The following is an 11,839-nucleotide window of genomic DNA, read 5'->3' as shown; positions in this document are numbered from 1 at the left end:
CCATTTAAGCAGGGACCCCCACAACATAACTTAAAAAAAAATGGTGTTGCAGATTTAAAATGTTATGGATTTCTTATACAGCTCAGACATGTTTGACAGCACTGTCATGTTGGATTAATATATTCAACCACTTGAACTGTCAATACCTACTAGTCTGCTCGTCTTTTCCCTCTACACCAAACCTCTGCCAAAAAATAGCCGATCTACAAGCTCACAATGCCTCGCGCTGCGAGGCGGCGTGAGCTTGTAGATCTGCTATTTTTTGGCTAATGTTTCACTAAGAATAGAGATTCTAGAGTTCAAGTGATTAATGTAAAAAACATGATCCTATCACACAAAGATTTGGCAGCCCCCCTCTAGTAACTCTTGAGGACCCCCTAGTGGGCCCGGACCCCCTATTGAATACCTCTGTACTAAGTGAATAAGGACGCAGACAAAGTACCAAACGCAGCCAGGCTGACTTCTTCCATTCAGGTTTAATTTTTCTCTCTCAATCACATTACATCACATGGATCACATTATCAGCATCAGACATCGTCATCCATCTCATCATCATCATCATCATCATCACAGGCCTGACATTCACACCATAATCCGTAAGTGCACCACCCCTCACAAAGTGCTTTCTCGCTGCGCGTGGGACTGCTGATGGTGGCCCCCGGCGGGGAGGGGGGCCCGAGCCCACAGACACAGAAGAAATCTTGCCCTATACAGTCTTACGCCGATGACGCAAGGCCGTCGCTATATGCGTTATTTCTCCATATACTTTTAATAAAGTAGGGCTATATGTTGGGGGGCTGTGGAACGCACAAACAGCCCCCCGTCCCAAAAACAAAGAAACGGCCTTGGGTCATCAGCTCAACCGAAGGGGCAATTCGAACACATTTTTAAAAACCCTTCAGTGTTGTATCTCCTAACAAAAACGAAACTAGAAACGAAACAAACGAACAAACAGGGGGGAGAACATGAGCGATGCTGGACATGCGTAACAACAATCTGAACCACCAGACATCATGAGAGAACATCAATCAATCAATCAATCAATCAATCAATCAATCAATTCAGGAGAAAACAAAACAAAGAAATAAAGCAACTAAAAAGGGTCAGTTTCACATCAGCCCACTGTAAAAGGCTCATTAAAGACACAACATAGGAGAAGGAAAACACAAACAAAATGAAATTGACAGCAGGTAAAAGTTGAATACAAAACAACAAGAGAACAGTGGAGGAAGCGGAGGTGAGTGGAGCTGCCTTTGCAATGCATTCAATTAGATTTGGAAGGAGATCTGTTGGCGTTTGGCTGCTGCTTGGGTTAACACACACACACACACACACACACACACACGCGCGCGCGCACACATACGCGCACACACACACACACACGCGCACACACACACACAACCACATTCAAATAAACAAAGCAGATTATTATTTCTTTTGTTGCTTTTTCAAACATATTTGGAAAATGAAGGCTTTTTTATGATGCACATTTCAAGGGTTTTTAGTTTAGCTTAATAACTGGGTATAGACTTGGGTATAAAGACTATAAAGCTGGATTGCGCGAGAGAGGGGACAGAGAGAGAGATCAAAGTTATAAGGACAAGGTGATCACAGACCATTCACTGTAGTGGGGGGGGGGGGGGGGGGGGGGCAGGATTTTATGTTCCAATCTACAAAATAAATGGAAGACAACAAAAAGCATGCCATCTATTGGAATGTGCAGGACAGGATAAAAAAAGAAAGAAAAGAAAATCATGAAAGACCAATGGTCAAAAGGTGATCCTGCCTAACAACTTAAACATCGCAACTACACGAACAACAGCAACGACAACCGTGACAAAGCATTTTCAGAAAATGTTACTATTTGGCAGGGAGATTAAAGCGCCGTTACCACCCGGGCACGATAAAGATACCTATAACGATATGTCGGCGTTCACGTCAGTTATGTCAGCATTATCATTGTGTGGTGGACGCTACCATCTGCTTGGGTTGGTTCAAAACGATATCTTTATATTTTTATCGTGCCCGGTGGGAATGATGTTTCTACTTAGATGGACGACAGTGTCGCTTGCGCCGGCCGTGTTGTATTGGTCGTGTCACCGGGAAAGCGCCGCCCCGAATCTTTTTGAGCAGGAGCAGGAGCACGCACACGCACATGCAACAAGCCTTAAGTTCACACCTCAACAACGTTTAGAAAAGCTGTGGTCACACCATCGGGCATCAACATAGGAACGAGCCTGGAAGCATATCAATGCTCTGCTAACTCCAGTGGCGGAGGTGTTAGGCGACATGCGTGTGACGTCATTACATTAGCGTTCCCCCAAAACATTAAATCACCAATACAACACTGCTCGCGCGTTGAAAATAGCAGACCTAATAAAGCTCGCAGTGATCTTATAGGTCTGCTATTTTGCGTGTTTAAATCAGGCTCGACGGCGGGCAATGTGAGTGGGTACCGCACACTGCTAATAAAAGATGATTAGTTCTCTTTTTTTAAAGCATGTCATTGCACAAAGTCAGACGGTGAAGCAATACTGCATGGCTGTGATATTTTTTCGATATGATTCTTAGAAGTGTGGCGATAGCTGTCTCCGTGTGGGTTAAACTTTTTTTTTTTTTTTCCTTTTTTTTTCTCGATACTGAACTCATAACAAAGCTACCGGTTTCACTACAGGCAGTACAAACTAGCCAGCATTACAACAAGAAATAACATTTTTGATAAAAAGAAAATTTCTTTTTTTTTTTTAAGGTTTTACATTCAACATGTTATTTTTTTTCTTCTCCCCTTTTGCCTCTAAGCTACAATATACATTGAGTCTTTGTTACAGGTTATGTTCACTATAGTTTCTCAATTGCCTTAAAAAAAAAGAAAAAAAAAACATTTGAGCAACTCTACTTAAAAAAAAGAAAAAGAAAAAACAATATATGAAAAAGCCACACAGATCTCTTTATGTTGCATTATGTACAGGAACGCCCCTGAAATGAAAAAAAAAAAAAAAGAAATCCATCTATATATCGTCACTGCTTGTCTCATGCCCCTCCTTTCCGGCCAAGTGTAAATCGCCCCACTATCGTGACACAGACGCACAAGCATTCACGCATACACACGTGCAAACACACAGACACACACACACACACTCGCTGTGATGCGAGAGTGCGGTCTAGCAAAAACCGAATCGCTGCCCTCCACACTCTCCTATCTAGCGCTGCGGTGCACCTACACATACAGTAGGTGGCACACACACACGCACGCACGCACGCACGCACGCGCGCGCACGCACGCACAACCCCAGACACAGTTAAACCCAATCTCCATCTTCCCATATACTGGCTTGTACTTTTCTGAGATTAAGTTGCACTTTCTTAAAAGTTTTGTGCAATTTACAGTAATTGCGTGGGATTTTAACTAATCACCAAGGTGAAGAATAACCCCAAGAGGAACTACAATGACAAACGCCGGGTGGAAACCGAGCGTGTTGGTTTGCGCTTGCTCGCGTTCAGTTTTTTATTTTATTTTTGAATCTGTCATTCGGGAAAAAGGAAACGCCTCAGTGGACACGACCCCGACCAGGGGTGTCACACCAAATTCTGGGCCCTGGGTACAAGGATTCACTGCGGGACCCCCAAGAATGTTCTTCATAGGGGGAGGGGGTTGAACCCATTTAGACTGGGAACGCATTATTTTGTGCTTTAACTTTTGAAAAACAGCAGATATACAATTTCAGCGCGGCGAGCTTGTAGATCTGCTATTTTTGAAAAATCCTGAACATTTGTGCAAATCTTTGAATATTTCAAATCCTTCTAAGGTTTTTTGTAAAACCTATGTTTCCCCATCTCAAAATATTTAGTTCCAGGGAGGAACCCCCCAGAAGCAACATTTTTGTTAAAAATGTTTGTTAAAAAAAATACAATAGATTTGCACACATTTTCACGACTTTTCAATAGCTAAAGTATAAAATAATTAAGGGCCCTCCACCTTGGGCCCTAGTAACTCAGTCCCACTTTCCCCCCCCTTGTGACACCCCTGCCCCACCATGCCACAATAACACACAGCCACGTTCCAGAGAACTCAGTCCAGACCAGCTGCTCAGCAGTGTTGATTTCCACAGGACATTTTCATGTAGTTTTGGTCATAGTCTTTTGAGACTAAAATGTAGTTAGTCACATTTTAGTTATCTGAAACGTTTTAGTCGACTAAATCTATTTATGTAGTCTTAATGTCTGATTTCACACATGGTTGCAGGCTTAAAATAGCAGATCTACAAGCGCACAACGCATCGCTCTGCGTCGTGTTGTGAGCTTGCAGATCGGCTACTTTCAGAGCGCAACACCCGAGCGCAACCAAACATAAAATGTCTTGTCTTTTAGTTTTAGCTGATCTCTTCTCCACTAGTCCCTCTCTAACATTTTAGTCTTTATTTGTCAAAGTTTTTGACAAAATGTTCTATATTTAGTCTTAGTCCTCCTAGCTTAGTTTTTATTTAGTTTTCGTCAGTGATAGAAGGTTGTCGTAGTTTTAGTCGACAAAATCAACACTGCTGCTCAGGGAGGTACACAGTGCGCACGCGCACACACACGCACGCACGCACGCACGCACGCACACACACACACATCCCTGAAACCCCATTGAATGATTCAGGCAGTGACAACCGACCAATCCCCCCCCCCCCCCCCCCCCCCCAACCCCCCAACCCCTCCCCCAGATGACGAACACAACAACAAAAAAACTAAAGAGACTCATCTAGTCATCTCAATGTTGATGTATAAAATCCCCCATGTATAAAAACATGTCTTTGCGCAGTGCAAGTTAGTGCAATTAACATTTAGGTATAACGGTACACTATACCTTTTTTTCTCCTTTAAAAAAAATGTTCTTTTCATTGGCACTTTGTGAAGTTTTTCTGACCAGAAATAGACCGCCCCCCCGGACCCCAGCTCATATCCGGGAGGCCCGCTTGAACTTTTTTAAATTTCTTACAGGCAGATTAATAATCAGTCAAAAGAAAGTTAAAACAAAACAATAAGAGATTGTGATCATGATCATAAAAACGCCAACTTGGCCATTATGGTTGGTTCATGGCCTCGGGACAGAATGAGATGGTGGTTATATTAACTGTTGGGGTGAATTATGTCTTTTGTTAGTTTTTTTACCACCTGCGTTCAAACAAGGAAGTAGTCTGCCAGTAGTCTGGTCGCAACTTCACTGCGTTTGCAACTAGACCAGTGGTTCTCAACCGTTTCAGCATTGGATTGGAATAGGAGTTCAGGCATTCCAAAGGTTTTGCCTTAATGGATGTTTTTCGTATTAAAAAGGTTTTAAAAGTCCTTTAAATTTCCACTTCGCTGTCATTGACCGATGGCATTTCCGTGGGTCGCGAGTGAATATCCCTTTATTTTTTGTTTCCTAAATCTTGTCACAGATTTTTTTGGAAGATTTCCACATGAAATCACACATTTCATCAGTTGAAATTCAGTTTTGAGTCTTGAGCTAGAAAGCTTGGGAACCACCAGTCTAGGGCAACTTAACAGGTTGGACAAGAGGACCCCAGACAAACTCAAAGGTCCGCTCATTTGGTGTGCTTATATCGGAAGAAAGAGGCACTGTGTGTGTGTGTGTGTGTGTGTGTGTGTGTGTGTGTGTGTGTGTGTGTGTGTGTGTGTGTGTGTGTGCGTGCACGCTGTACAGTGGTGTGGGGTCTATGGGAGCACACGTTGAGGGAGAGACAGCAGAAACTACATTCAAAAAGCTGGTAACAATCAGAACAGCACAAAGATTAACTTTTTTATTTCCTCCTCCAAAAATATACATCTAATATCTAACTGTCACGACTCTCGCCTTTAGAAGAGGAATTTTAAACAAAAAATGACGCCAATTCAAATAAAATAAAAACAACTTAGTGTGCAGAAGAAGAGCGATGTTTATGGTACTGAAGCCCAAATAACAAATACTGCGTACAGCCTGTGACAGCAAGCAGCCAAAGCACACAACTCGGCATCACACGAGGGGGGAAAAGATGCTTCCTTTGTTTTGTTTTAAAGCACCGTGAATCCTGACATTAAAAGTCAATTAGCATGATAATTGAACATGGTTATGTTCATAAGCTGTATCCATACTTTCAACTAGGACTACTGTATTTCGTCGTTGTCCGATGAAAACCTTGTATGTCCAAAACCGTTCGTTTTGCATTTATCATTTAAAAATGATTTAAACTAGTGAAAACAGCCGATCTACAAGCACACAACGCCCTTGTATGATGAAGCAGTGCTTTACTTTGCGAAAGAACGTACAAATTTGAAACTTGGAGATACGAGGTTTCCACCCAACGACGACGATTTGGTACTGATTTGCAGACTGTGTCCCTCTTCAATCGAGCTGTTCTTATAGCAAATACACTGATAAACTACAGTATGTAACCATGAAGCAGGTTTCAAATAGCCATTTAACCTCCAAGTCAACCACTAGAGGTCGCTGAATCCCTAAGAAAGACAGAGAGAACTGAATCCAGATTTGCCCTGGAACATCGTTGCTTAATAACTTGTATTGGTAAAAGTGCCTATACCTGCACAAGTTATGTTCCCTGCAATACGAAAAGCGATTTATGCTTACTGTGGATTTGAATCAGTCATAATTTTATAGCCTTCCTGCAGAATCCCGTTTGCAGGATTGCAGTGGCATTATAGGAGAAAAGTCTTGTGAAATCCAAAGTTCTAATGTTAATGCTGTCTGGATTTGTTTTGTCTTTGCAAAGTTAGTTTTTTTGCAGTTTAATTTGTGCTGGGCTAGCCAACTTAAAATTCAAAAGTTTGGGGTGACTTTAAAGTATTTCCTCAAACGGATTACACTTTGCTTACACATTGCCATTTTCTTATCATCTAACATATGAAATGGGCCAATCAATAATAATAATAAAATAAAATAAAACATTGAATACATACCTAAAACTCTCTAACCTCCGAATAGATATTTTTGCCTACTACTAATTAAAAGCCTTGATTTTCAAGTAATACTTCACTTTAGCAGAACATGCCAATCTTTACATCTCAGCCTGTGGTGACATCATCCATTTGTTTTCATATTCAATGAATAAGCTCTACCAGAGTGAAATAACACTTTAGATAAAAGGTGAAATTATTAAATTGAGTGATCGAAATTATCGGTGGTCTTTCTAGTGAAAACAGCTCAATTGGTTACTGTAACTAATTAAAGTAATAACACGGCTGATTTATCATCAGATTGCTGATTGTTGGGTTATTATTGTTAAGCTCTTTAAAGCTTACAATAGCTGTGCTGCAGGGGTAGAGTAAAAGGTACAAATAACAGGTAATCCTATGTGAATCACAAATTGTTGGCAAACAACAAAATAACAAAAGCCAGCCGGCAAACCTAACCTTCCTGGCTCGAATCCTCTGAATAATCAATGACCATCTCAAAGCGAGAAAGACAATATTACACAGCAAAATCCTTCAAGGTCTCTTTAACTCCAGAAGAGTCTCATTGATTAGCCCTAAAGGATTCTAGTGTGTACATGATGTAATCCCACTGATTGCACGGTGCAACGGCACGGTTGCCTCAGCATAAGTAAACTGCTGGAATTAAAACTCTGCGTTGAAATAAGAGGTCCGCTCTCTTCTCGCGCACGCACTGTTTTTGCTGCAGCCTTATACTCGGAAAAAAGAGACGTCTAATTTCTTTCAAAGTGCTTGTTTCTGCAAGGTCTCTAGCAAGGGTCCAAAGGTTTTTTTTTTAAAGAAAAGAAGATGTAAAGAAGAATATAGAAAATAGTTTGGAAAAGTTGGTTGTTTTTGTTTTGTACCACTTGGCATAAGGAGGGGGGGGGGGGGGGGGTTGTGCTATGCAAATCTCGGGGGAAATATTAGCTAGCTATTACTCTAAGCTTTGCCAAATATAAAGTACATTTTCAAAGATGAATCGGGGAATTGACGTGCCAAGATGATGGCAAAGCAAGAGATACATTTTTCGTCCCCTAACCACTGCTGCATGGTCAAATGGGGGTGGAGCTTATCTTATGATGAACACGTTGGTTGTAACTGAAAACAAAAGGCGACAGTTGAAACCGTGATTCTAGTTGCCTTTGGTCGGATAGTTGTCCATTAAAACAGCGACAATGGAAAACATAACTTTCTACAAAGATGTTAGGAAAGCAAACGTGGGGCTTTAACCACTTATAACCCTTTATATTCGTTGACAAGGGGGTTCCCCCAGGGTCTGTACTCGGGACCCTTGGAACGGGAGGGGAATATCGACGCTAAAGAGTTCAAGTGGTTAACTTTGCGATAACGAAAAAAACGGTTAAGCTGTCACTCATTATAAACCACTCCCGAACAACACGGTTTAGCTTACTGTGATATAACTCTGTATGAGAAAACCACATGTTTTTATCGTATACCAAAAAAGCTTATCTGAAAGTCTTCAAAAAGTTTGCCTGTGAATTCAGGCCATGAAAAATATGTAAGTAAAAAAACAAACAAAAATAAAACATCATAGGGTTCTGTATCAGCTTTCAATGTTTCTGCTTCCTTAAATCTTTGACAGATAAAAAATGTCTCAGCAAATATAGGGTTGGGTGGATGGATCCAAGTCGTGTGTTGAATTCAGATTTTACTTTGTTTTGTTTTGACGTTTTCTTATTCTATTTTATTTTTTACCCACCAGCTTTATTTGTATAACGGTAGAAGTGAGCAGACAAGCAAGAAGGCCGACCCCCCCTGCCTGGGCCTGAGGGAAGAAGAACCACTCCTCCCCACACCCCTCTCTCTTCTCAGTGGAGGGGTCCGCCTCACTGCAACTCAATGGAGGAGGAGTTCAACTCAGTGACATTGGGGGGGGGGGAGGGTTGTTTTAATCAGTGAATCTCTGGCAGGCTTTTTTCCAGCGGCAGGCCGTGCACCACATGTCCCTCTTCTCCATGCCGTACACCTTCCTGCACTTCTTGGCCTCTCCCCGCGGTTTCCTGCCAGCAACGACAGACAGAGACAGGGTTCCCACACGTTTTAACACAATGAATTTTCTAAACTTTTTTCCAAAGTATTTTATCCGATTTCCAGGCCTGTAGCACTGTCTCACACTTGAGCGAAGGTACAGGGACACACATCGTCATTGCTACCCTGTCCTGGAATCGAACCTGGGATAACCAGGGGCTCTGGTTCCCTAGGCAGGCTCCCTTACCATTCAGCTATGCCCTGAAAACCTACTGTCTTGCCAATGGCATGATGTGAAGTTTTGAAATGGCACATCTGTATACATATTTGACATGAATGTAAGGTACTGTAACAATGTAATTCAGGGGTGCTGTGGATGAAACGGTTGTTTACCAAGGGTGCACTGAGCCAAAACTGTTTGAGAACTCCTGGCCTACAGAGAACTGAAGGCAGAGTTTTACACACACACATGCATGCAGGCAGACACAGGGGCTCCGGTTCCCTAGGCAGGGACTTTTACACACACACACAGACACACGCAGGCAGACACAGAGCAGCGTGTGTACCTGGTTCCCGGGGCAGGTTTGGGCACAGGGTTGATTAAAGCATGGTTCTTGGTAGCGGCGGCGTGCGTGTTGGACACTGGCTGTCTCTTTTCCCCGATGCTCACCGTCCGAACATGGGCCTGCACCGGTCCCTGCAGAGAGAGGGGGAGAGAGAGGTCTCATGGCGTTGTTCAATAACATCCATACGTTCACTCCATGACATACATACACACAGATTAAAGAAAATAGGAGGGGTGGACGACATCTCGCTCGTGGCGCGTCAGGGCGGTCTCATTGAAATAAATGTATTTTAATTACATTTCATCGGGTGGTGCGGATGAGCTGTCACACCGGACAAACACACTCGGTCAAATGTTGGAGCGAAAGGTGCCACTCAACGACGCTGTCGCACGATGAGTTAGTTAGAGTAAGGAGTTCATTCACGAAAAAAAACAAAAAAACATAAAGTTAAAACATGGACACAGGAGGTTTCTGCCCAGATAAAGCTTATAAACCAGAAGAAGGGAAAGAGAAGCGCGTGACTCACCGGCGGGAGCCCTTTGAAAACGACAGGAGGGGACGACTGCCAGGACACACTGAGAGAACCAGTGCCATTCACACTTCCAGTGGTTCCACTGTTCCACCCAGCAGCACAGCCCGGCCCAGCCAGCCCTGCAGCCACTGGGATACTCACTGGAGCAGTGGCCTGGAGCAACGCAACAACAACACAAACACACTCACTGGAGCAGTGGCCTGGAGCCAGGGACGTGCAGAGAATGTTAGAGAGGCAGGGGCTGAAATTTCGGAAAAGGGCCCTTTGGTGAAAATATCGAAAATAGCAGACCTCAACGCGCTGCGACGCGATGTGAGCTTGGAGGTCGGCTATTTTCGGAATTGATACCACACTGAACTAAGCATAATCAAGTGAATACTGGAGATGTGGCGTAACGGCATGGATTTCTACACAGATGCTTTCAACATAAGATGCTGCATTCAAGTTCAGAGAGTTTTTTGGACAAGGCAATTCTCTTGAATGCTGCCTTCAGGTATGGAATGGAAAGAGGGCATTTGCATTTCTTTCACCGTAGTAAAAACTGCATCCATGGTCTGGAGAGGGCACATTTTACAGACAGATAAATGGGCAGGGGCTTTGATGATAAAAGGGCAGGGGCTTTGATGTTTATGTGTGCAAGTGCCTGCCTGGAGCAACGCAACAACACACAGCCCATCGTGGCAAGATGAGAGAGAGTACGTATATATAAGAGTGAGAAAATGTTGGAATGACCTACCAAAATGAACACAAGAACGCTCACCCCGGGTCAAACCACCCGGCTACCTCGGAATGGTCGCTCAGCAGGTATTCCTAAACGTAACCTCAGTAATTCTATGCCTAAGCCTACCCTTAACCTCAGTAAAAGAAATATGCCTAACCGTATTCCTAACCTTAAGGCGAGCAGGGACGTCACAAGGGGGAGAAAAGTGGGACTGTGAATTTGTTTTGGGTGAGCTACTCCTTTAAACCGTGTGGAACTGGAGGCATGTGGGGAGATGAACCAAAACCACGTGGGCAGTTCAGTAAAAACAAAACAAAACCAACAGGCCAACAACCATCTGAGAGCAGATAGCAAGACCCATGCAGCTAACAGTTACACAACACCGGAATGATTTGAGAGCACGCACACGCGCACATGCACGCGCGCACGCACGCGCACGCACGTGCACACACACACACACACACACACACACACACACACACACACACACACACACACACACACACACACACACTCTCGTTTTTGTGACATACTGAGGACATTACATAGACTTCCATTCATTTCCTGTGGCCTTACCCTAACCTCTATCCCTAAACCCAACCCCTAACCCTAACCCTAAACCTAAACCTAAACCTAACCCTATACCTAACCCCTAACACTAACCCTAAACTTTGTGAGGACCGGCAAATGTCCTCACTTTGTCTATTTTTTCCAATTCTACTATGCTTGTGAGGACCTCTGGTCCTCAGTATGTCACAAAAACGAGTACACACGCACGCACACACGGGCGCGCACACACGCACACACACACGCACACGCGCACACACACACACACACACACACACACACACACACACACACACACACACACAGCTTCTACAGTTACACAACCCCGGTGGGCGGTTAACCTACAGTAGTGCTGCTGGCAAAGACCTACGTTCTAAACACCAGTGTTTCCCAAAAACAGTGGGTTGTGGTGGACCCACTTATGGGTTGTGACTGTGAGTAAATATGTATATATATAATATACAGTACATGCAGTGTTAACACTTTGACTGCCACAATGTTAAGGGTTTTAAG

At 43.4% G+C, this 11,839-nt stretch overlaps 1 protein-coding gene across 1 annotated transcript in view; it reads right to left on the bottom strand.

Annotated features, from left to right (window-relative positions):
- Nucleotides 1–469: 469 nt before the first annotated feature.
- slc2a4rg (SLC2A4 regulator) overlaps nucleotides 470–11,839 on the bottom strand; it is a 112,491-nt gene continuing 101,121 nt past the window's right edge. The window contains exons 7-8 of the mRNA XM_080734114.1: nucleotides 9,507–9,637; nucleotides 470–8,972 (exon numbers count right to left, since the gene is read on the bottom strand). Coding sequence (XP_080590240.1) covers nucleotides 8,861–8,972; nucleotides 9,507–9,637 — 243 coding nt within the window. The 3' untranslated portion in view covers nucleotides 470–8,860. The remainder of the gene's footprint in view (nucleotides 8,973–9,506; nucleotides 9,638–11,839) is intronic.

Source organism: Nannobrachium achirus, assembly GCF_963921795.1.
Source record: "Nannobrachium achirus genome assembly, chromosome: 9".
In the NCBI taxonomy this organism is placed as follows: Eukaryota; Metazoa; Chordata; class Actinopteri; order Myctophiformes; family Myctophidae; genus Nannobrachium; species Nannobrachium achirus.
The sequence above is the reverse complement of the archived record's forward strand: the minus strand, read 5'-3'. Positions and strand labels throughout refer to the sequence as shown.